The 26,532-nt window shown below is 40.7% G+C and overlaps 1 protein-coding gene across 6 annotated transcripts in view; it reads left to right on the top strand.

The window, feature by feature from the left end:
• The window catches only part of CLUAP1 (clusterin associated protein 1), a 46,503-nt gene that overhangs the window by 1,824 nt on the left and 18,147 nt on the right, over window positions 1-26,532 (top strand). For 5 of the 6 annotated variants that reach the window (XM_045820935.1, XM_045820933.1, XM_045820930.1 and 2 more), the window contains 5 exons: window positions 1,693-1,804; window positions 2,728-2,812; window positions 4,356-4,535; window positions 5,558-5,653; window positions 15,570-15,653. In XM_045820935.1, coding sequence (XP_045676891.1) covers window positions 1,693-1,804; window positions 2,728-2,812; window positions 4,356-4,535; window positions 5,558-5,653; window positions 15,570-15,653 — 557 coding nt within the window. The remainder of the gene's footprint in view (window positions 1-1,692; window positions 1,805-2,727; window positions 2,813-4,355; window positions 4,536-5,557; window positions 5,654-15,569; window positions 15,654-26,532) is intronic. The other variant, XM_045820936.1, reaches the window with a different exon arrangement.

Below are 26,532 nucleotides of genomic sequence, written 5' to 3'. Positions count from 1 at the left end.
GATTGCTTTATTTCTACAATGTAATTATACAGGAAGACACACCACATTTCATTGCTACGTGTACCAACACCATAGTGTGAATTAGCCCTCTGGGATGTAAAGATTCTTGGTGACTGTATGTTGTAGAGATAAGTTTCTCTCCCCTCCCAGTTTAGAGCAAGCCCTCTGCTAGGGGACGTTGCATGGAGTTGTATTGGGAAGAGTGTATAAGAAGGGGATTTCTGAATATTTTGACATTAAAGCTGTACAACTGTGCAATTTATGTTAAGACTCTAACTCAGATTTTCTCCATTTTGACAATAATATTGCAAAGTGAACAGAATTTAACTACTGCTTAATGGGAAGAAGTATTTAGGCAGTGCCTGACTGGATGCTGCTTGATTTTCCATCACTCTGTTCAGATTTCCCAAAAAACAGTGACAGAGGCCCTCAGTGCCATTGTTCTTTCCTCTGCTTATGCCTTTTCTTCTGTTGTCTGTTGTAATCCAACCTAACCTCTGATTGCCTGGGTAGTTTCTTTGTGAATGCTGTTGAGACCTTTTGAACATCTACCTTTAAGAAGAGTGAGGCCAGACATTAAAGAGCCATGAGCACACTGAATGTACATCTTGGCACACAGTGGTAACTCAAAACCTGTTTTTTGTGTTCATTTCCAAGTCCTTCTGAAAGCTTAGACAGCCCTGACCAGTGTGGCTCAGTTGGTTCAACGTAGTCCCGCAAAGTGAAAGTTCACCTGTTTGATTTCTGGTCAGGGCACATGCCTAGGTTGCAGGTTCGGTACCCAGGTGGGGCACGTACGAGAGACAACTGATTGATGATTCTCACATCAGTGTTTCTCTGCCTCTGTTTCTCCCTCCTTTCCCCTCTCTAAAAACAAATAAACTCTTAAAAAAAAAGTAAAAAGGCTGAGTGACAGCAACCTCTGGTGTCAACAAGTATTAGTATTACTGTTACTACTGTTTCTTAATCTGATTTGTAATAAATCTAAATAGTGCTCAGTAGAGCACTCATTCTCTTTAAGATTTCTCTAGATACAGTACAACTAATCTTTAAAAGTGTAGGTTATTAAGGTCCTATGTGCTCACTAAAAGAAAAAAAAAGACAAATCACACATAACTCAGCAACATGAACTTTACACTAATACCAGGACCCCCCAAAATAAACACTTAGCATTTTTAAATATTTTTGTTTATGATGTTTTATAGTGCCAGGTAATTCTCATTTTGAGTGGTAGGAAGATACCCAAGAGAGAATTGCCCTGGATGGGTGGCTCAGTTCTTTGGAGTGTCATCTCATACAGCAAAAGGTTGCGGGTTCAATCCTCGGTCAGGGCATATATGTAGGTTGTAGGTTTGATTCCTGGTTTGGGTGTGTATGGGAGGCAACAGATCAATGTTTCTCTCTTCCTCTCTAAAAAATCAACAAACATATCCTTAAAAAAAGAGACAGAAATTAAATTCACAGCCAATCCCTAAACCCCATTTTAATGTACAACTTCTACTTCTCCAAAGGAACTTAAATTATGATTTTCAGGAAGCAGATTATTTTATCTACTTTTTTCTTTCCCTCTTAGAGAGTTGATAAATAGTCCCTAAAACTGTCAATAGATTGGAAATAAGAAGGGAAAGCAAAGAAAGTATGTAAGTAATTGCTGTTTGATGAATTGACTGAGTTGTATTTTACCTTGAACAGATTTTACAGAGATGATGAGAGCCTTGGGTTACCCTCGACATATTTCTATGGAAAATTTCCGCACACCAAATTTTGGACTTGTGTCTGAAGTTCTTCTCTGGCTCGTGAAAAGGTTAGAATTACACTTTATTGAAGTCTATAAATGAATACTGATATTCTTTGTTAGACACCTAGAAACAGGATATTGTTGTAAAGCTAAAAGAAGAGTTCAATAAAATTTGAGTTTGACAGACGTAGTTGTAACCTGTTGAAAATCAGTTGAGATTTAAAGAATGCCTTGGGAGAAAGAATATACCAGGCAGAGGTAGAAGGAGACTATTTCTCAGTAGGACGCAGTAACTGGGGTCTAAGTTCCTCTCCACCCCTCACCTTCATCAGGAGTGACAGGGCCCTTCCTACACATTCTAATGAGTACACTGGATTAGAAATAATTTCAGTTTCACTTTGTGTTTAAAACCTAGTATCTAACATTTGGGGTTGGCAAATTTTTTGTTAAGAACCTTAAATGTTGCAGGCTACATAAGAGCTCTTTCACATATTCTGCAATATGTTTTGTTTTTTATAATCCTTTAAAAATGTAAAAACCCTTCTTAGTGCGCAAGCTGTACGAAAAGAGGCCAAGGGCTGCAGTCTGCTGAGTCCTAGTGGGTCATCGATAATGAAGAAAGTAACTCCAGTTACTCTCCTGTTCTGTGAGCTAACTAGTCAGCTGTGGTCAAGGGCTGTCAGCCAAAGTAATCATTTTGTTTATTTTAATTAAATTTTGAGGTCTGAAAGATTTAATTTTGTAAGCTGAGCTCCAAATTTGATTTTTGAAATCAGTTAAACCTGTTCTTAGGGTGAGGATTTGCTTCCTTGCATGTTTGGTATTTTGTGTTGCTTTTGAAGTCTTTTTTTTTATCTTGCTTAGCAGGGGACTCAGAGAGCCTCCTGTTACAGATCTACTGATTCACAGTTGCCTACTTTCTCTTTCATGGACTTTATACACAATTAACTAGTGTCTTCTCTCTCTCTCTCTCTCTCTCTCTCACTCAGGTATGAGCCTCAGACTGATATCCCTTCTGAGGTTGAGACGGAACAAGACCGAGTTTTCTTCATCAAGGCAGTTGCCCAGTTCATGGTTAGTTCATAGTTATTTGATGGAATTGTAAAATTGAATACATTAGAAAGAGATGAATCCTAGTTAGGGCTTCTTTCAAGTTTCTAAACCCATTCCATTACCAGGTTTCTGCAGAGCCATTTTGCCAGCAAATTTTTTGTTTTTAACTCATTATTAAGATTTTTATTTATTTCTGAATAGGTAGTATATTTCAAGGTTTAGAAATTTTATTTTAGATCATGAAATGATACAGAGTAAAATTACTTATTATTTTGTCTGCCATCAGCCTAGTTCTATTCCACGAAATCACTATTATTATTATTTTTAAATATTTTATTTATTTATTTTTAGACAGTGAGAGAGGGAGAAAGAGGGAGCGAAACATCGATGTGCGAGAGAAACAGCAATTGGTTACCTCTTGCATGCCCCTACTGGGGATCTGGCCCACAACCCAGGCATGTGCCCTGACTGGGAATAGAACTGGTGACCCTTTGGTTCACAGGCCAGCACTCAGTCCACTGAGCCACACCAGCCAGGGCAGTAATTACTATTAATATATTCCAGAGTTTATGCACATATAAGCAAATAGAATATATATGTTCTATATATTCAATATTCTATTAGAATAGAATATATATCTAAATGTATATATTTAATAGCTAATAGAACAATATATATTTAATACAAGAATATACTATTTCAGTAGAATATTGAATATATAGAATATATATGTTTTCTATATATATTCTTTTCCTTCTTTATACACAAATGGGGGCATACTGTTTAGAATCTTGCTTTCTTCACTTGATGGTACATTTTGGAGAACTTTCCAAATACATATAGAACTTATTCTTTTTTAAAAATCTTTTTCTTTATTATTTTTTAATCTTCACTTGAGGATATGTTTATTGGTTTTTAGAGCGAGGGAAGGAGGGAGGGAGGGAGAGACAGACAGACAGACAGACACATCTGTGTGAGACAGAAACATCGATTGGTTACCTCTCTTACACCCCAGACAGGGATCGAGCCCACAACCTAGGAATGTGCCCTGACTGGGGATCAAACCCACAACCTTTTGGTGTACAGGACTATGTTCCAACCAGCTGGGCCACCTGGCCAGGGCTCATTCTCTTAACACTTGAGTAGCGTTGCTTGCCTGGACAAACCATAATTTATGTAATTTAAATAGACAGACATTTAGGTGTTTGTCAACTTTGCTCTTTGAAGCAATGCTGTAACATATAAGCTATATGTATCTCATTTCTTTTTTGAGTATATCAATCTCTAGGATAGATTCTCAGGATTGGAATTGCTAGGTCAAAATATATGTGCATTTGTAATTTTGTTGTCATTTATACAAAAATTGCTGTCCATCAAGATTGTATCGCTTTATATACCGGTTTGCGATGTATGAGCCACTGGAAAGCAACTCTTAATACAGTCAGGTGATATCTCAAGTGTTGGTAAAGACATTTTCAAATTGCCTGAGATTACATGAGATTTGGTTTAGACTTTACATAGAAAGGGTCTTAAACTGTTTTTGTTTCCTTTGGTCTGAAAATAGGCCACCAAGGCACATATAAAACTCAATACTAAGAAACTGTATCAAGCAGATGGGTATGCAGTGAAAGAACTATTGAAGATTACTTCTATCCTTTATAATGCTATGAAGACCAAAGGGATGGAGGGCTCTAAAATAGGAGAGGAGGATATCAGCAAATTCAAGTTTGATCTTGGTTCAAAGGTAAGGACAATGAAAGGCTTATAGTGAGGGATAGAATGTGTATTTCTCACTCTGAAATGGAACATGTCATATACTCACAGAACCACTTCTTCCTTAGTTCTTGACTGAGGGCAATTTGTCAGTTTTGTACTCATCAGCATTTGGATAAAAGACACAATAAATTAATTCAACTATTTATGGAGAGCCTGCTGCTAGAAAGGTAGGAGAAGCTAGAGCTAGTAGAAACTGAATCCTAGAGGACTAAGGAAGTAGGAAGAAAGCTGTCAGCTATGAGTGAATATTGAGAGTTGTTGATGGTTTAATAATAAAAGAGACATTGGGGATTTATTGTTTAGAAGAGAGGGGGCATGAGCGTAGGGAAATGTTTTGTTTGGGCTCTCTGAAAATTGAGCATATTCAAGGAAGAAGGGATAACATGCTAATTCTAAGAAAGAAACTTATGCACAGGGCTAGATGTTAAACCATCATCACCACCATCACCATCACCATCCGATCTTCATAGTGATGACTGCCACCCTTGTGGGAGCTGGGTAGTGTTGCATGCTGTCTCATTTGAGCCTCACAGCAGCCCTGTGAAGTACAGTCGAAAGGCAGAGAATGAGGGGACAGAAGGGTGAAACAGAGGACATCTAGATGCTGCACTAGGAAATGTGTCCCTCAAATCACCCCTCCTGTGTTCACCCCACCAATGTCAGGGCCTCCTGTTGTGACCTTGTCCAAATCAGAAGCATATCAACTGTCACCACCCTACACCTCCTGGTTGAAGATTGCATTTGACTTGACATTTGGGTTTTTTGGAGAGACCCTACATTAGTCTAGTTTGTACTTAGATTGGTGTTTCCCAAACTGTATCTGGGAGCTCTCTTCCACAGGAGGTGATATATGAGTATGTCTTGTGGAAAATGTGCCCTGTAGTCACATATACTGACTGGAGATACGGATTGTTATTAACAGACTGGTTGTTTCTGCATGCTTATTAAAAAAACCTGTCACTTATCCTGTTTTTGATGATTTCCTTCCAGATTGCCGATTTGAAAGCAGCCAGGCAGCTTGCTTCTGAAATCACCTCCAAAGGAGCATCTCTGTATGACTTGCTGGGCAAGGAGGTAGAGTTGAGGGTAAGCAGTGCTCAAATAACTTAATATCTTTCTCAGCTAAGCAGATATTTAAAGTTTTTTCCCCTGACTGTACCCGATTACACGAGATAATGTGTGAGAAAGTAATATATAGTATTAGCTGCTATTTCTCGTTCTAGTGGGTACTGGTCTGTTTTTAATGCCTTTGACTTCTAGTTCAGGAATGGCAGCTATGTCGCTGAGACTTTTCTTCTGCGTCCATGGCACATGGCTTTACTGAGCATGATGCTTTTCCCGGGTGAACTCAGCCTCAGCATTCTCCTCCACACAATCCTCTTCTGAGCCGTGGTTCCTAAACCTTACTGCCCAATGCAATCACCTGGGGATGTCTATTTTTATTTACTTATTTTTAAAGATTTTATTTATTTATTTTTTGAAGAGAGGGGAAGGGAGAGAGAAAGAGAGAGAGAGAAACATCGATCAGGTACTTCTTGCACATGCTCTTAATCCGGGACAAAGCCCACAACCCAGGCATTTGTCCTGACCGGGAATCGAACTGCCTACTTTTCACTTTGCAGAACAATACCCAACCAATTGAGCCACAGCAGTCAGGGCTTGTTTTTATTATTTATTTATTTATTGTCGATTGGTGAGAGAGAGAGAAGAAACATCAATTGTTTGTTTCCTGTGCACACTCAAACCAAGAATCAAACCCATATCCTTTTGGTGTATGGGTTGTTTGGGTTGATGCTCCAGCCAACTGAGCTACCCAGCCAGGGCCACATGGGGATTTTTAAAACTGCTGATGCCAGGCTTTTATTTTGATGTCATTGGTATGAAATGTGACTTGGGCATTGGGGATTTTAAGTCTTCTGTGTGATTCTAGTGCATAGCAAAGTTTGGGAACCAATAATATAAGCAGTCACAACCAGTCAGTTGAAGTTAATGTTAACAGTTTAAATTTATTTGCGATCCTGTTCTAGCTGATGTCATTCAAGTAGTATGCTGCTTCCATTATGTTTAAGGAATTGTTTAAGAGTGTGGTTCTGGAGGATTCCCATAGAGCTTTAAATTACCTGATGTCCAGGTTGTCCCCAAAACCAGTGAATCAGAATGTCTGAGAATGAGAGCCAGGCATCCAGTTTTGTTTTGTTTTTTTCCAATTTTTTTTAAATATTTTATTTATTTATTTTTAGAGATAGAGAGAGAGAGAGAGAAACATCAATGTGCGGTTGCTGGGGGTCATGGCCTGCAACCTAGGCATGTACCCTGACTGGGAAACGAACCTGCGACACTTGTTTTTTTCCAATTTTTTAAATTAATGTTTTATTGTTTATATTATTAGAGTTGTCCCAATTTTCCCCCCATGGCTCCCCTCCACCCAGTCCACCCCTACTTCTGTAGTCAGGCCCCACACTGTTGTCCATGTCCATGGGTCCTTCATATGTGTTCTTTGACTGATCCCTTCACCTTCTTTCAGTCAGTCCCTTCCTCCCCCCTCCCTTCTTACTGTTGTCAGTCTATTCCATGATTCTTTGCCTCTGATTCTATTTTTCTCATTCCTTTATTTTGTTCATTAGATTCATCTTACAAGTGAGATCGTATGATATTTGTCTTTCACCAGCTGGCTTATTTCAGTTAGCATGATAGTCTCCAGTTCCACCCATACTGTTGCAAATGGAAGGAATCCCTTTCTTTTTGTCTGCTGTGTTGTATTCTATTGCATAAATGTACCACAGTTCTTTAATCCACTCATCTACTGATGGGAACTTAGGCTGTTTCCAAATCTAGGCTGTTGTAAATAGCACTGCTATGAATATAAAGGTACATAAGTTCTTCTGAATTGGTGTTTCAGTATTCTTAGGGTATATCCCCAGCAGTGGAATTGCCGGGTCAAAAGGTATTTCCATTTTTAGTTTTTTGAGGAAATTCTATATTGTTTTCCACAGTGGCGGCACCAGTCTTCAATCCCACCAACAGTGCACTAGCATTCTTTTTTCTCCACATCCCCACCAGCACTTGTTGTTGATTTATTAGTGATAGCCAGTCTGACAGGTGAAGTGATATCTCTTTGTTGTATAAATTTGCATCTCTCTGATGGCTAGTGATTTTGAGATTCTTTTCAGATGTCTATGGGCAGTCTGTGTATGTTCTCCTTGGAGAAGTGTCTATTCAGGTCCTTTGCCCATTTTTTAATTGGATTGTTTGTCTTCTTAGTGTTGACTTGTATAAGTTCTTTATATACTTTGGAGATTAAATCCTTGTCCGATGTACCATTGGCAAATATGTTCTCTCATACGGTTGGTTCCCTTTTTATTTTGATGATGGTTTCTTTAGCCATGCAGAAGCTTTTTAATTTGATGTAGTCCCAATTTGTTTATTTTTTCCTTTATTTTCCTTGCCCTAGCAGATATATTGGCAAAAATTTTGCTCTGTGAGATATCTGAAATTTTACTATGTTTTCCCCTAGGATGTTTGTTTATGGTATCACAACTTATATTTAAGTCTTTTATCCATTTTGAGTCTTTTCCGGTGTACAGCATTAAGTTGATGGTCTAATTTCATTTTTTTTTGCATGTAACAGTCCAGTTCTCCCAACACCGTTTATCGAAGTGACTGTTTTTATTCCATTGTATGCTCATGCCCCATTAGTCAAATATTAATTGACCATAAAGACGTGGGTTTATTTCTGGGCTCTCTGTTCTGTTCCTTTGATCTATGTGTCTGTTCTTATGCCAGTAACAGACTGTTTTGATTACAGTGGCCTTGTAGTATAGTTTGATATCAGATACTGTGATCTCTACAATCTTATTCTGAAGATTGCTGAAACTCTTTGGGGTCTTTTTTGGTTCCATATAAATTTTGGGGATATTTGTTCTAGATCTGTGAAGTATGTCATTGGTATTTTAATAGGAATTGTGTTAAATCTATAGGTTGCTTTGGGTGGTATGGGCATTTTAATGCTTTTAAGTTTTCTACTCCATCAACGCAGTATATGCTTCCGTGTATTTGTATCTTCCTCAATTTCTTTCTTCAGTGTCCTATAGTTTTCTGAGTACAAGGCTTTTACCTCTTTGGTTAGATTTATTCTTAGGTATTTTTGTTGTTGTTGCTCTAGTAAATGGAATTTTTTCCCCTAGTTTTTCTTTCTCATAGTTCTTTGTTGGTGTACAAAAATGTCATTGATTTCTGAATATTGACTTTGAATCCCGCTGCTTTGCTGAATTCACTTGCTGTGTCCAGTAGTTTTTTGGTGGAGCCTGTAGGGTTTTCTATGTACACTATCACATCGTCTGCAAACAATGACAGTTTTACTTTCCCCTTTCCAATTTGGATGCCTTTTATTTCTTCTTCTTGTCTGATCACTGTGGCTAGAACTTCCAGTACTACGATGTATAAGGGTGGTAAAAGTGGCAGCCTTGTCTTGTTCCTGATCTTAAGATAAACGCTTTCAGTTTTTGCCCACTTTGAGTATGGTGTTGGCAGCAGGTTTTTCGTATATGGCCTATATTGATTTGAGTTATGCTCCCTCTATTCCCACTTTTCTGAGTGTTTTTTATCATAAAGGGGCATCCAGTTTTTAAAGATGTGATTCTAGTGTGTATCAGAGTTTGGGACCCACTGGTTTAGGAAGAAATGGAATATTTCTTCTTACCTGTAAGGATTTATGGCACTTGATACACATGTGCTCTCATCTAACATTTCTAATTAAATACATTTGATTCATTCCATTCCCATCAGGTATTTCAGCTATGCCCACTCTTTCACTTCGTTCTTTGCCTGTGTTCTGGCCTGGCAACTGCAGTATAATGGTATTTTTTCCTCCTTTTATTTCTGCCCCAGGAGAACACTGGAGGTGGTAGAACTGGATGCCAGGTCACCATCCCTGCTCTTGATACAATGGTTGCCACCTGCCAAAGTGCAGTTGGCAGAACAAAACTGCCTCTAATGTCTAATAGCTAATTTATTTTATTTTTTAATTAATTATTTTTTAAAAATCCTCACTCGAGGACATGCTTATTGATTTTAGAGAGAGAAGGAGAAAAGAGAGAAGGTGGCTGATCGGAGAGAAACACCGGTCAGCCACTTCTCGCATGTTCCCCGACTGGGACCAAACCCACAATTTAGGCATGTGCACTGACTGGGAATTGAACATACGACTCTTTGATCCATGGGATGATGCTTCAACCACCTGAGCCACATCAGTCAGGGCTCTGATAGCTAATCTAGATAACTAATGAGGCAACTTCAGGCTTTCCATGTTTTCTTTTTATAGTACAGTTGTACACATGTCTATACATGTTCCTAACAGACCTAGAGACAAGAGCTGGTCACTTGCTTTTTGTCAGTGGAGAGATGGCTTCCTTGTGAGACTTCACCCAGATTCCTCAGGGGGCCCTTTTAGCACTGTCCTGTAATGAGTTGATGAAACAATCAGTGTTTGAACTATTGCTGAAGGAGCCATGAGACCCTTAGCAAATTCTGTGTACAGTTATGTTATGATCTGAGAAAGACCTCGTAATCGGTTTTGGTTTTTTTGCACTCGGCCAGTGTTCACTGAGGATCAACACCAACCACAGGCAAGATACTTAGCCTTGAATAAGTTTTAATGCTTTCCTCAATTGTTTTCTACCAGTGGGGAGGTAAGGTACACCATGCAGTAAAGGAAGGAAGCACAAGACAGAGTTTGATACAGTGATTCAGGAATCTCATAACTGCATCCACATTAAAATACCATGTCTCAGAAGTTCCCAGGACTGATGTAATAAGCACAGATGCCTCCCTTGATTGGTCTATTATTGATGCTAGGGGCAGAGCCAAGGCCACTCTTCTCATTGGTTTAACTTGCCAATGATAGACATTGTAGGGGACGGCAGGGGATTCAGACAGCAAGTTGAGCTGCACTTGGTTTAGAAGTCATCTAAACAAAATGTAGGTAAAGAAGCAAATTTAGGAGAAAAGATGAGGGATGGTATGTTGCCCATGGTGCTATAGGGAAGCAGAGGGTGGTGCCTATAGCTGAAAAGGAGGCCTTGAGCACTGGAGAGAGACCTGGTTGGCAGCAGAATTACAGAATACATTGGGAGAAAGTGATGGTGGAAGTGTTTTTGCATCAGAGTTCCTTTTTTTTTAAGTTTTAAGTCATTTTTTATTTTTCAGTTACAGTTGACATACACTATTTTAGGTTCAGGTGTACACCACAGTTACTAGACATTATATAACTTATTAAGAGATCATCCTAATAAATTTCACACCCATCTGACCCATACATAGTTATTAGAATACTATTGACTATATTCCTTATGCTGTACTTTACATCCCTATGGCTACTCTGTAAAACCAATTTGTACTTCTTAATCCCTTCACTATTTTCATCCCTACGTCAGACCCCCTCCCACCTGGCAATCATCAAATGTTTTCTATCTGGGAGTCTGTCTTTTGTTGTGCTTGTTTGTTTTTTAGATTCGGTTATTAAAAGATATGTATTTATTGCCATTTTATTCATATTTTAATCTTTTTTTCTTCTTAAAGAAGACCCTTTAACACTTGATATGATACTGGTTTGGTGGTGATGAACTCCTTTAGCCTTTTCTTTTTTGGGAAGTTCTTTATCTGTCCTTTGATTCTAAATGACAGCTTTGCTGGGTAGAGTAATCGTGGTTGTAGGACCTTGCTTTTCATTACTTTGAATATTTCTTGCCAATCCCTTCTGCCCTGCAAAGTTTCTTTTCTTTTTTAAATATATTTTATTGATTATGCTATTACAGTTGTCCCATTTCCCTCCTTCATTCCCCCTCCACCCTGCACACCCTCTCCCACCCACTTCCCCCCCTTTAGTTCATGTCCATGTGTCATAAGTTCTTTAGCTTCTACATTTCCCATACTATTCTTGCCCTCCCCCTGTCTATTTTCTGCCTACCATCTATGCTACTTATTCTCTGTACCTTTTCCCCCTCTCTCCTCCTCCCACTTCCCTGTTGCTAACCCTCCATGTGATCTCCATTTCTGTGGTTCTATTCCTGTTCTAGTTGATTGCTTAGTTTCTTTTTGTTTTAGGTGTGGTTGTTAATAATTGTGAGTTTGCTGTCATTTTATTATACATGTTTTTTATCTCCTTTTTCTTAGATAAGTCCCTTTAACATTTCATATAATAAGGGCTTGGTGATGTTGAACTCCTTTAACTTGACCTTATCTGAGAAGCACTTTATCTGCCCTTCCATTCTAAATGAAAGCTTTGCTGGACAGAGCAATCTCGGATGTAGGTCCTTGCATTTCATGACTTGGAATACTTCTTTCCAGCCCCTTTTTGCCTGCAAGGTCTCTTTTGAGAAATCAGCTGACAGTCTGATGGGAACTCCTTTGTAGGTTACTGTCTCCTTATCTCTTGCTGCTTCTAGGATTCTCTCCATTTTTACCTTAGCTAATATAATTATGATGTGCCTTGGTGTGTCCCTCCTTGGTTCCAACTTCTTTGGGACTCTCTGAGCTTCCCGGAGGTCTGGAAGTCTATTTCCTTTTCCAGAATGGGGAAGTTCTCCTTTATTATTTGTTCAAATAACTTTTCCACTTGCTGCTCTTTCTCTTCCCCGTCTGGTACCCCTATAATTTGGATATTGGAACATTTAAAGATGTCCTGGAGGTTCCTAAGCCTCTCCTCATTTTTTTGAATTCTTGTTTCTTCATTCTTTTCTGTTTGGTTGTTTCTTTCTTCCTTCTGGTCCACTCCATTGATTTGAGTCCCAGTTTTCTTCCCATCACTATTGGTTCCCTGTGTATTTTCCTTCATTTCACTTAGCATAGTCTTCATTTTTTTTTCATCTAATTTGCGACCAGGTTTGACCAATTCAGTGAGCATCCTGGTCACCAGTGCTTTGAACTGTGCATCTGATAGGTTGCTTGTCTCTTCATTGCTTAGTTGTATTTGCTCTGGAACTTTGATCTGTTCTTTCATTGGGGCCATTTTTTTTGTCTTGTCGCACCTATTACGTATGAGGGTCAGAGCCTTAGGTGTTCACCAGGGCGGGGCAACCCAGTTGCTGGGTTGTGATGCTGTATGTGGGGGTAGGGTCCGAGAGGGAACAATGGTGTTTGCTCCTCTCTCTGTCAGATTTCAGTCCCTTGTGCTGCTTCCCCCAAGCAAACTGGGCCTTTCTGGTGCTGATTCCTGTGTGGGTGGGTTTGTATATGTTCCAGGACCCTCTGGGTCTCTCCAACGAACTCTCCTGTGAGGCTGGGAGTCTCTCCCTGCACCTCAACCCCCACAGGTGTTTTCAGTCGGTGTTTTGAGGCTTTATTTCCCAGCACTGGGACCCTGGGTTGCACGGTCTGTCTCGTTCCCCAGTTTCACCTGGTTTATCTGCGTGCAAATGTGGGACTGCCCAGTCAGCCAACTGCCTTGTGCGCTATGCCTCGCTTCACAATTGCCACCTCGCTGGGTCTGCCAGCCGCCACCTGTGCACCCGGGGTTTGTCAGCTGCTGCCTTGCACACCCGGTGCCACTGCTTTTTGTGTCACAACCCCTCTCCGCCTGGCTGCCCGACTCTGCCCCACCTATCGGTCTGGGTGAATGTGTCTGTTTTAACTCCTTGGTTGTCAGACTTCCATACAGTTCAGTTTTCTGTCAATTCTGGTTGTTATTTTGTTTCTAAAGTGTTGTCCTTATTTTGGTTGTGTGAGGCAGCACAGTGTGTCCACCTGTGCCTCCATCTCAGCCGGAATTCTCTGCACAGTTTCTATTGAGAAATCAGCTAGCAGTATTATAGGAACTCCCTTATAGGTAACTAACTGCTTTTTCTTGCTGCTTGTAAGATTCTCTGTTTTTAACTTTGGCATTTTAATTATTATGTGTCTTGGTGTGGGCCTCTTGGTATTCATCTTGTTTGGGACTCTGTGCTTCCCGGACTTGTGTTTCTATTGCCATCTTCAAGTTAGGGTATTTTTCTGTCATTATTTTTTGAAAGAGGTTTTCAATTTCTTGATCTCCCTCTTCTTCTGGCACACCCCTATGATATACCAAATATTGGTATACTTGAAGTTGTCTGAGAGGCTTCTTACACTAATGTTTTTGGTTTCTTTTTTCTTTTTGCTGTTCTGATTGGGTATTTTTTGCTTTCCTATATTCCAAATTGCTGATTTGATTCTTGGCTTCATCTACTCTATTGTTGATTTCCTATAAAGTATTCTTCATTTCAGTTCATGTAGCCTTCATTTCTGACTTGTCCTTTTTATGCTGTGGAAGTTCTCATTAAGTTCATTGAGCATGTTTATAACCAGTGTTTTAAACTCTGCATCTATTAGATTGTTTGTCTCCATTTTGTTTAGTTCTTTTTCTGGAGTTTTGTTCTATTTTTTCATTTGGGACATGTTTCTTTGTCTCCTCATTTTGGCAGCCTCCTTGTGTTTGTATCTATGTATTAGAGCAACTACATCCCCTGGTGTTGGTAGAGTGGCCTAATGTGGTAGGTGTTCTGTAGGGCCCAGTGGCATAGCCTCCTCGATCACCCAGTTTGGGCATTCAAGGTGCACCCCCAATGTGGGCTGTGTACACCCTTCTCTTGTAGTTGAGCCTTGATTGTGGTTGGCACGTCAGTGGGAGGGATTTATCCCCAGGCCAATCAGCTGCATGGACTGGCTGCAACCACCAATCATTGAACTCCTCCCTCTGTGGAGTATCAGCTGTGTAGGGGCCCACCCCACAGAGCAGAACTTACTTCAGTGGGGTTCTGGTGCCCCCTGAGTCTGCCCCTTGATTGTGTCACTTGTGGAGGTGGGTGATAGTGGTGCTTCAACATGATCTGAAGCGGCCACTGGTTTTGCTGCCTCTGGTGCTTCCTGAAAGGTACAAGCCAAGGTCCTATGCAGCCTGTATTTTGCCTGGGGCCATCTGGCATGAGCTACAAATGGTTGCTAATTTATAGATTTATAGATGGCTGCTAATTGTGCTGGGCTTACAGGTATCCAGGTGAGGCTAGGCTGTGAACCAGGTGAACCAAGGCAGATTGCTGCTAGTGCTGGGCCTGGGGCCACATAGCTAGAGGTATGGGACACACTGAAGCCAAATGCTGCTTGTTTGAGAGATTATAGGAAAATCTGAAGCATGAGCCAGAATAGGCCATTCATATGGAAAAGCCACTAAAAACAGCTTGGGTGGGCTTGAAACTGGGTGAGGCAGGGCCTCAGGGAATCACTAGGGTGGGCAAAAAAGTGATAGCCAAGTTGATGGAGTCTCAAATATGCTGTCTACCTGCTGCCTTTGTGCAGGCAAGGCTCATCAAAAGAACAAGGTATCTGCCATCACTTCTGCTTGGGAGAAAGCTGTGCCCCCTAGCTCTTGCCCTAATGCCAGGCTTTCCAGTTCCTTCCCATAGGTCCCTGGTGCCTTCCAAGCTGCTGCTTCAGCACTGGAGATCAGAGGGAGTAAGTCTGTGTGTAAGCCCTCTAAGAAGAACACCTGGGACTTTGTCTTACTCAGCTTCAATCTCCACTGGTTTTTATAGCCAGAAGTTATGGGGACATTTCTTCCTGGCACTGGAACCATGGGATGCGGGCCTGGTGTGCAGATGTGACCCCTCACTCCTCAGGGGGACCTCTGCAGCCAAGATATCCCTCTCTATTTTTATCTGCCACATGTGGGTGGGAACCCACTTTTCTGCATCTCTACACTGCCTGCCAGTGTTGATGTTGTGGCTTCTTTAACTCCCTAGTTGTCAGACTTCTATTCAGCTAGATTTCAGGCAATTCTGAATGATGTTTGCTCTGTTGTTTGGGTGTAATTTTCATGTGCTTGTGGGAGGAGGTGATTGCCAGGTTTACCTATGCCACCATCTTGACTGGAAGTGAGATCCACATTTTAACGAACCTTTTAGGAACCAGTCCATAAGCCATATCTAGGTCTGGAAACTGGTTTTGAGAATTCCTCTTTGAAATATATGTAATTTTATTTCATTGTTTCCCATAGGAACTGAGAACAGAAGCAATTGCCAGACCTCTGGAAATAAACGAGACTGAAAAAGTGATGAGAATTGCAATAAAAGATATTTTGGTAAGATTATTTTTCCTTTTCTAAAGTTTTGTTTGTTTGTTTAGAGAGGGGAAGGAAAGGAGAGAAACATCAATTGGTTGCCTCTTGCATGCACCCCAACCAGAGACCGAACCCATAACCCAGGCACATCCCCTGACCAAGAATCGAACCTGGTAACCTTTGGTTTTGCAAGATGATGCTTAACCTACTGGGCCACACTGGTCAGGACCAATTACTTTGCTTTTATTTAATGTTTTTGTGGCTGGGCCTCAAAAGTACTGATTGCTTGCCTCCATAAGAGAGAACAAGCTAGGCCTGGTGACAAAGAAGGGTATGTTAGTAGGGAAATGAGAAATTTAGAGAACGTTCTAGAATACTTAGGTCACTTACTATTATTTTTCCCCTTGTTATAAATATGTACAACTTCTAATGTTATTAAAAATATGTTTTGATTTGAGAGAGACAGAGGAAGAGAGAAAGACATCAATTTGTCATTCCACTTATTTATGTACAGTATTCATTGATTGATTCTTGTATGTGTCCTGACTTGGGATTGAACTGCAGTCTTGGTGTATTGGGACAGTACTTCAACTAACGGAGCTACCCAGCCAGGCAAAAATTTGTCAGTTTTATTACTTCAGTAATTTATGGACTCTTCACACTTTATCTAACCAGTTTCTCATTGCTGGGCATTTCAGTGATTTTTAGGTTTTCTTAATTCTAACAGCACTATAATAAATAGAATGATCACCATCCTTTACTATTTAGCCACTGATGAATTACTATTTGCTCATCCATTTGGAAGGCAGATAGTGAGGGGCATTCTAGGCTCATACTGTTTGGGTTTGAATCTCAACATGTGATCTGAGCCATGTTATTTAACCTCTGTGCCTCACTTTCCTCATCTGTAAAATGGGGAGAATGGCAATGCCTGCCACATAGGGTCCCTTTGAGCATTCATTATAACAGGGAATGTCATACATAGTCTCTGGCATATAGTAGGTATTCAAACATTAGAATTCATTTTATTCAGTAGACACAGGTGGGGGGAGCCTTATGTAAAATAGGAATAGGCATAAAGCAATTTGCTGAGAGTTGTATGAAGTTCTAAGATTGATAGATTTGTACTCCCTGGGGGACCCAGCATGGGCAACCAGAGCCTCAGCAGGGTAAAAAGGGCAGGGCAGCCAAGATGGGAGATTGATTATGTATAGGTGGGTTGATTCAAACAAGTAAATACAGTTGTGAGTACACGAAACAGAGTTTGTTCTTGTATTATTATTTTATTGTTTTCCATGTGAATAACTGTAAACCTACTTTCTCCCTACCTTATATATTAAAGATAACAGAGGCCGAGTTTCTCACTATTGGAGAAGGAAGTGACAAATATGAAAAGGGAAGAAATTAGAAGGAACCATGAAATTGGAGTCGTTGTTTAAGTGCATGGTTTTCAACATATATAGAGATAGATATAGGAATAAATTTTGATACACATGTTCGGTATTTATATATACACGCATGCACATGCATGCCCACATACACATTCATACATTTCTTAGCTCTGAGCACACCTAGCACCCAGATCTTCTAAATGCCATTCTCCATTAAAAGGAACCAGGGCTCTTGGGGAGAAAGGGCTTATTCCAAAGCTGGGAGAGGAAAGTGTGAGAACTTATACCAGAAAGCAAGGAAGTGCTCTAAGACTGAAAGGGAACTGTCAAAAGGACACAGAAGCCAGCTTGAGTGAGCTTCCTCTGGCCAAACCAGGGTCAGTTTAAGCACCAAAATACATAAATAATAGTAATGGATTATAGACCATTAAAGGAAATGGGAGATCATGAATACTCACTGATATAAAAAAATAAGTGAACATACTGCTGGTTTTTCACATAGTTTCAAAGTAGCTCTCCACAAAACACAAATTACAAAGGAGAAAAGAGTAACTTCATATGAGAAGCCTGACAGACACCCCTTTAAAACAAGTGATCAAAGTAAACATGACCAGTGATTGGAACAAACCAAAATTTTGCACACATGATATAATGTAGTCATATCTGTGCTAGCTGAAGATTCATAATCTGAAGCTAATCAGACAAAGGCAAATGGGGGATGCCCTATAAATAACCTGGCCGGTACTCTTCAACAGTGAAAAGGACACAGAAGTCCAGGAATGGCTAAGAAGCCATTCCAGACCAAAGGAGGCTAAGGAGACATGACAACTGAATGCCAAGGCTGACCTCCATCTTCTGTTAAGGTCTTCATGGGACAAATGGGGGAACTTGGGTGGGCTTGTGGGTCAGCTGGCAGTAGTGCACCAGTGTCCATTTTCTGTTCTGATGATTGTATTGCGGTTAGGTAGGAGAAAGTTCTTATTCACAGGAAATGCACACTAAAGTATCTGAAAGTGATGGGGCATCCGGCCAGCAACTCTCTCACCTAGGTTGAGAAAAAAATGTTTTGTATTCAATATTATACTCCAGCTGTTTGTAAGTTTATGATTGTTTCTAAATTTTAAAACTATTAACATGATAGTCTTGTGCTTGTCATTGTTCAGGCTGAATCAACCTAACATGGCATGAATGTACCTTTAGCACTAAGTATGTATCAAAAATAGAACAGCCAGATGAGGCCACAGTTCATTATTTGGTAAACATCTCTTAAGATATTATTTCAAAAGACAACAGAAGCAAAAATAAATAAATTGGACTACATCAAACTAAGAAGCTTTTGCACCACAAAGGAAACCATTAACAAAACAATAAGGCAACCTATTGAATGGGAGGAGTTATTTGCAAATGATATGCCCAATATATAAAGAACTCATAAAGCTCAACATCAAAAAAACAAATAGTCCAATTTAAAATTGGGTAGAATACCTGAATAGACATTTCTTCAAAGAAGACATATAGATGGCCTGAATAGACACATGAAAAGATGCTCAACATCACTAACCCTAAGAGAAATGTAAATCAAAACCACAGTGAGATACCGCCTCACACCTGTCAGAATGGCCATCGTCAAAAAGTCAACAAACAACGTAATGACAAGGAAAAGGAGAAAAAGGAACACTACCATACTGTTGGTGGCATTGTAAATTGGTACAGCCACTATAGAGATCCCTCAAAAAATTAAAAATAGAACTCCCATGTGATTCAGCAATTCTGCTTCTGAGTATTTATCTGAAGAAATTTAAAACACTAATTCAAAAAGATATAGCACCCCTATGTTCACTGCAGAATTATTTACAATGGCAAAGGTGTAGAAGCAACCCAAGTGTTTATCAATAGACAAATAGATTTAAAAGCTGTGATATACACACATGCAATGGAATGTGACTCAGCCACAAAAAGAATGAATTTTGCCATTTCTAACATGGATTGACCTGGAGGGTATTATGCTGAGTGAAAAAAGTCAGACTGAGAAAGACAAATACCATATAATTTCATTTATATGTGGGACCTAAAAAACAAAACAGAACAGACTCGATTCAGAGAACAAACTGGTGGCTGCCATTATGGGAGAAGGGTTGGGTGACTGGGCAAGGAAAGTGAGAGAGATTAAGAATTCCAAATTGCCAGTTAAAAAAATAGTCATGGGGGTATAAAGTACAGCAGAGGGAGCACAGTCAATAGTATTGTAACTGCTGTGAATGGTGCCAGGTGGATACTGGGCTTATGATGGTGAACACTTTGTAAGACATATAAATGTTGAATCACTACGTTGTACACCTGAAACTAATACAATATGTCAACTATAATTGAAAAATGAAATTGAAAAGTATATGTTTTAAAAAGATGTCTTTTCATTGTTGGAAAATATCCACGATACTTGATAATTCTAGAAACAAAATCATAACAACACAGATACTTAAAAGGGGTTATTTATTTTGGAAAGATCACATTGATCTTCCCTTTTTGAGGAATAGACACTTTTTAAAAATCATTTTTATTTTGAAGTCAGATTAATTCACTAGGTTTTAATCTGACTTTGATTCAGAGAAATAGTTGCCATCAACTTAATTTATCTGTTCAGAAAGGAGACCCACCTTGTTTTCCTATGAAAATGAACTCATATCTCTGCTCGTGTTTTTTTAATAAATAATTTAAAAATTTTTTTTAAATTTTTAAAAGTTTAAAATTTTTAAAATTATACTTGACATGCAATATTATATTAGTTTCAGGTGTGCAGCCCAGTGATTAGACATTTATATAATTTTAAAAGTGGTCACCTAGATAAATCTAGTGACCATCTGACACCATAATAATAGTTATTACAGTATTATTGACTATATTCCCTATGCTGTACTTTATATCCCTGGGACTATGAGTATTCTGTAACTATCAATTTGTACTTCTTAATCTTTTCACCCATCCCTCCAACCCACCTCTCATCTGACAACCATCAAAATGTTCTCTGCATCTGAGTCTGTCTGGTTCTGCTTATTCGTTTTGTTTTGTTTTGTTTTGTTTTAAAGATTTTATTTAAGACAGGAGAAGGGAGGGAGGAAGAGGGAGAAAAACATCAATGTGTGGTTGCTCCTCCAGCGCCCCCTACTGGGGACCCAGCCTGCAACCCAGGCATGTGCCCTGACTGAGAATTGAAGCAGAGAACCTCCGGTTCTCAGCCTGGCACTCAATCCACTGAGCCGCACAAGCCAGGGCTCATTTTGGTTTTTTAGCTTTCATCTATAAGTGAAGTCATATGGCATTTGTTTTCTGTCTGACTTATTTCAATCAGCACAATATACCCTGTAAGCCCATTCATTCATGTTGTTGCAGATGTCAAGATTTCCATGGCTGAGTCATATTTCACTGTACATGTGCACCACTTCTGTATTCATTCATCTATTGATGGACACTTAGGTTGCTTCCATATCTTGGTTGTTGTAAATAATGCTGCAATAAACATATGGATGTGTATGTCTTTTTGATTTAGTGTTTTAGGTTTTTTTGTATAAATACCCAGAAGTGGAATTGCTGGGGTTTTCTTTGGTCTCATATTATAACCTTTGTTCTTAGGGTCTGTTTTGTCTGGTAACAGTATTGCTACCCCAGCTTTTTTGTTGTGTTTGTTTTCATTTTAATGAAATGTCTTTTTCCATCCTTTTACTTTCAGTCTATATCTTTTGATCTGAAGTGAGTCTTTTGTAGAAAGTGTATGTAACGGTGATGTTTATATTCATGTGGCTTTTGATTGGAACATTTAAACCACTTGCATTTAAAGTAATCATTGATAGATAGGTATTTATTGCCATTTTATTACTCATATTTCTGATCTTTTTTTTTCCTTTTTCTTCTTAACCAAAGACACTTTACTGGTTTGGTGGTGATAAACTCCCTTAGCTTTTTCTTGTCTAGGACACTTTTTATCTGTTCTTTGATATTAAATGACAGCATTGCTGGGTAGAATAGTCTTGGTTGTAGGTCTTTGCTTTTCATCACTTTGAATATTTCTTGCCAATCCCTTGCGCCTGCAAAATTTTTGTCGGGAAATCAACTGACAGTCTTATGGGAGCTCCCTTGTATTAGGTATTTCTTTTTTATTGATATCTTCCTGCTTTTAAGAGTCTCTCTTTGTCTTCAACCTTTTGCATTTTAATTATTTTATTTTATTTTTAATTTTTTTTATTTTTAGAGAGAGGGAAAGAGAGGGAGAAAGAGAAGGAAAGAAACATCAATGTGTGGTTGCCTCTCACGCACCTCCTACTGGGGACCTGGCCCACAACCCAGGCATGTGCCCCAACTGGGAATCGAACTGGGAACCCTTTGGATCGCAGGCCCACTGAGCTACACCAACCAGGGCTGACCTTTTGCATTTTAATTATGATGTGTCTCGGTGTGGGCCTGTTAGAGTTCATCTTGTTTGGGTTACTCTGTACTTCCTATACTTGTGTGTCCATTTCTTTTACCAGGATAGGGAGGTTTTCTGTCACTTTTTCACATAGGTTTTCAATTTCTTGTGTTCTCTCTTCTTTTTCTAGCACCCCATGATGCAAATGTTGGTATGCTTGCAGTTGTCCCAGAGGTTCCTTATACCTGGGGTCCCCAACCCCTGGGCCATGGACCAGTACCAGTCCATGGCCTGTTAGGAACAAGGCTGCACAGCAGGAGGTGAGCGGCGGGTGAGCAAGCGAAGCTTTGCTCATGTTACTGCCTGAGCTCTGTGCTCCTGTCTCTTCCCCCACCTTGTCTGTGGAAAAATTGTCTTCCACGAAACCAGTCCCTATACTATCCTCATTTTGATGGGGGGGGGGGATTATTTTTTCTTTTTACTGTACTGATTGGGTGTTTTCGGCTTTCTTATCTTCCAAATCAATAATTTCATCTTCTGCTTCATCTACCCCATTGTCCATTCTCTGTAATGTATTCTTCATTTCTGACTGGTTGTTTTATGTTTTCTGTGTTTCCTACATTTTTGTTGAAGTTCTCACTGACTTCATTACTCTTCCCCTGAGTTCACTGAGCATCCTTCACAAGTGTTTTGAACTCTGCATCTGATAGATTGCTTGTATCCATTTTTTTCTTTTTCTGGACTTTTGTTCTGTTCTTTCATTTGGGACATGTTTATTTGTCTCTTCAGTTTGGCTTCCTCCCTGTGTTTGTCTGTATGTATTTGGTAGTGCTGCTCTGTATCCCGATATTGGTAGAGTAGCCTTGTACAGTAGGTGCCCTGTGGGGCCCTGTGATGCAGTCTCCCCAGTCACCCAAGATGGGTGTTTCAGGTGTACCTCCCGTGTGAGCTGTGTGCACCCTCTTGTTGTAGTTGAGCTTTGACTGCTGTTGGCACGCCAGTGGAAGGAATTTACTCCCAGGCTGATTGGTGAGGACTGGCTACAACCACCATGAAGGATCTGCTGTGCAGTGGCTGATCCCACAGAGCAGGACGCATGTCAGTGGTGTTCTAGTACCTGCTGAGTTTGCCCCTTGAGTGTGTTGTTTGTAGAGGTGGTTGAGTGGTGGGTGCTTCAGCATGGTCTGAAACTGTCTACCAGGTGCAGTAGCACTGGGGTCTCCTGAATGGTGCAGGCCAATGTCAGCCAATGCCTGTGTCTGCCCAGTGTTCCTGTCATGACTACAGAGTGATCTGCAGATGACTGTTACTTATGCTGGCCTTGAAGGTGCCTGGGATAGGCCAAGCTATGAACGAAAGCTGGCTGTCACTAGTGCCAAACCTGGAGCCACTTAGCAAGAGATATGGGGCATGCCAAGGCCATATGCTGCTTGTTTGAGAGATTTTAGGAAAGTCCACAGCTTGAGACAAGACAGGCCCTTTATATGGAAAAGCCACTGGAAGGGGCTTGGATGGGCTCATGCATTGGGTGGGGTCAGGTCTCAGGGAATCACCAGGGTGGGGTAAGCGGTGTTAACCAGGTGATGGAGACTCAGATATAGTGCCTGCCTGCCAGCTTTGTTGGGGGGAAGAGCTTAGCAAAGGAACATGGCCTCTGCCAGCACTCCTGTCTGGGGGAAAGCTGCCCCTCCAGCCCCTCACCTTGATGCCAGATAATTCATTTCCTCCCTGTATGTCTCTAGGGTTTTCTGAGCTGCTGCCCCAGCACTGGAGCTGAGGGCAAGTGAGTCCAAGTGGTGGGACCTCTTCAATAAGGACCTGGGCAACCGAGATACCCTTCTCAATCTTTAACTGCTGACGTAGTGGTGGGACCAGCCCATTTCGCCTCTCTGCTCCTCCTCCTGTCTCAGTGTGGCTTCTTTATATCTGTAGTTATTGCAGTTTTCTGCAGCTTAATTTCAGGTGGTTCTTTTTATTAAGTATATTTTATTGATTATGCTATTACAGTTGTCCCATTTTTTCCTCCCTTTTATCCCCCTCTTCCCTGCAACTCCCTTCCTACAGCATGCTCCCCCCTCCTTAGTTCATGTTCATGGGTTGTACATATAAGTTCTTTGGCTTCATTTCCTATACTGTTATTAACCTCCCCCTGTCTATTTTGTACCTACTATTTATGCTTCTTATTCCCTGTACCTTCTCCCATATTCTCCCCCCTCCCCGCCCCACTGATAACCCTCTGTGTGATCTCCATTTTTGTGATGATGAACTCCTTTAACTTAACCTTATCTGGGAAGCACTTTATCTGCCCTTCCATTCTAAATGGTAGCTTTGCTCGATAGAGTAATCTTGGATGTAGGTCCTTGCCTTTCATGACTTTGAATACCTCTTTTTAGCCCTTTCTTGCCTGTAAGGTTTCTTTTGAGAAAGCAGCTGATAGTCTGATGGGAACTCCTTTGTAGGTAATTGTCTCCTTTCCTGTTGCTGCTTTTAAGATTCTTTCCTTATCTTTAATCTTGGGTAATTTAATTATGATAGGTCTTGGAGTGTTTCTTCTTGGACCCAACTTCTTTGGGACTCCTGATCACCCTGGACTTGCAAGTCTAGTTCCTTTGCCAGATTAGGGAAGTTTTCCTTCATTATTTGTTCAGATAAGTTTTCAACTTCTTGCTCTTCCTCTTCTCCTTCTGGCACCCCTATGATTCGGTTGTTGGAATGTTTAAAGTTGTCTCAGAGGTTCCTAAGCCTCTCCTCATTGTTTGAATTCTTGTTTCTTCATTGTGTTCCAGTTGGATGTTTATTTCTTCCTTTTGTTCCAAATTGTTGATTTGAGACCCAGTTTCCTTCACTTCACTGTTGGTTCCCCGTGTATTTCCCTTTATTTCACTCTGTATAGCCTTCATTTCTTCCTTTATTTTGTGACTGAACTTACTCATTTTCTGTGAGCATCCTGATTACCAGTATTGTGAACTCTGCATCTGATAGGTTGTCTATCTCCTTGTCACTTAGTTCTTTTTCTGGAGTTTTGATCTGTTCTTTCATTTGGGTCACATCTCTTTATCTTGGTGCACCTGTTACGTAGCAAGGGACAGAGCCTTAGTTATTTGCCAGGGTGGGGCAATCCATTTTGCTGCATTGTGGTGCTTTATGAGGGGGAGGGCCAGAGGGGGAACAGTGCCGCTTGCTCTCTCGTTCGGCTCTCACCCCACTTTCCAGTCACTTCTCTTATATCCCACAAGTGGATCATGCCCTTTCAGGTGCTGATTCCCGGGTGGGTGGGTTTGTGTACATTCTAGGACCCTGTAGGCCTCTCCAGTGGACTCTTCTATGAAACCAGAAGTTTCTTCCGCCACTGAAACCCCCACAGATTTATACAGCCAGAGGTTTTGAGGCTTTATTTCCCCATGCTGGAACTCTAGGTTGTGGGGTTTGCCTCACTCCCCAGTTGTTCCTCCCAGCTTATCTGCACGCAAATGTGGGATATCCCGGTCCGGCAGCTGGTACCTCACCCACCCAGTCCACCAGCCACTGCCTCTCCACACATCCTCTCCACCCTGGCTTCCCATCTCCGCCCCTCCTACCAATCTGGTCGAATGTTTTTCTTTAACTCCTTGGTTCTCAGACTGCCATGCAGTTTGATTTTCTGTCAGTTCTGGTTGTTTTTTTTTTTAATTGGTTGTTATCCTTCTTTTGGTTGTGCAAGGAAGTGAAGCATATCTACCTACGTCTCCATCTTGGCCAGAACTTCAGGTGGTTCTGAATGATGGTTGTTCTGCAGTTTAGTTGTAATTTTGATGTGGTTGTGGAAGGATTTGAGTCCTGCAGGTACCTGTGCCGACATCTTGACTGGAAGCTCTCTGCTGGTGTTTGTAAAGCACTTGCAGCAAATGGATGGTTAGTGATTTTACTTTATGAAAGCATCTTGAAAGTGGTTAGTTGTCTTTGACAAAAAATAATTGAACTGTAATTTCCTTATCAATAAAAGTAGTTGCTTCCAAATACATACTGTTTCTGAGAGTCACAGAAAGTGGCTGGGCTTCTTATGTGATTTCTTTGTGTACCCCGTAGTGTTTTGGAGACTTAGAGGTAAACAGTCAGTAAATCATTATGGTGCACTACACATGTGCGAAGTAACCCCATCTCGACTAACAGGAACTTAAAGCAGAGTCAGAGAGTCCAAACTTGGAGATGTAGTTCCACACTCAGCTGGTTGCATTCCAGACATTATTCCCAATACAACAGATCGCAAGTCTGAGCCACAGGCCCCAATCTGGCCAGCTTCTCAGACAACACGTGTGTGAAGGTATACTGTGTTTCCTTGGACTACCTTTGCTTCAAGAGGATTTGCTCTTACAAGAGCTCAGGGAGGCCTGTGGTTTTCATCAGTGATCTCTCATCCCTTTCACTTTCTTATTCAGCCCCCTTTGCCGAGGGCTTCTGTCCCACTGCTGCCAGGCTCCATCCCAGAGTCTGATTGATACTGTATGAGATGGCCACATTCTGTTTGACTTCACAGAGTGGCATCTTTGTTTCTTGTAGTCTGTAGTGAAGGTTCAGTGGCCAGGAAGAGAGAAAAGGAACCTTCTCTCTCAATCCCAGCAGGCAGTGGGTTAGTACTGTGGCCAGCTGTTTCTTTAGGGAAAGAGAGGCTGCTAAAGAAAGGCATATTTGTGTGTACATACAGGGATGGGCAAAACTAGGCAAGGACTCTGCACTGATGTGTGCTTGAGTATAGCAAGCAGACGACAAGAATGTGTAAATAATGAGGGCTGGCAATTGGAACATTTAGCGAGATTGGACCTATGTGCACTGTGCCATTGTGACATTCTTTTGAGTTAATGAAGCTGTTGTGGTGATCACAACCCGCATGCCTTTTTCCACACAAACAACCACAAACCTACTTTTGCCTACCCCGGTATATTCTAGAAGTCAGGTATTTGTAACTATAGGAGTAGCCTGACAAGATGTAAAGAGAGGCAAGATGTACACTTCAGGGTGATGTGTAACCAGTCTGAACAAACGAGCAGCAAAGGAGATCTCGGGCCTCTCTCCACTCTGCTTAGGGCACTCTTTTCATTTTCATTTGATTCCCTGGGAAGAAGCACCCTCTTCT

The sequence above is a fragment of the Phyllostomus hastatus genome, unplaced genomic scaffold (assembly GCF_019186645.2).
Source record: "Phyllostomus hastatus isolate PE091 unplaced genomic scaffold, TTU_PhHast_1.1 phas_scaffold_442, whole genome shotgun sequence".
NCBI lineage: Eukaryota > Metazoa > Chordata > Mammalia > Chiroptera > Phyllostomidae > Phyllostomus > Phyllostomus hastatus.
The sequence above is the reverse complement of the archived record's forward strand: the minus strand, read 5'-3'. Positions and strand labels throughout refer to the sequence as shown.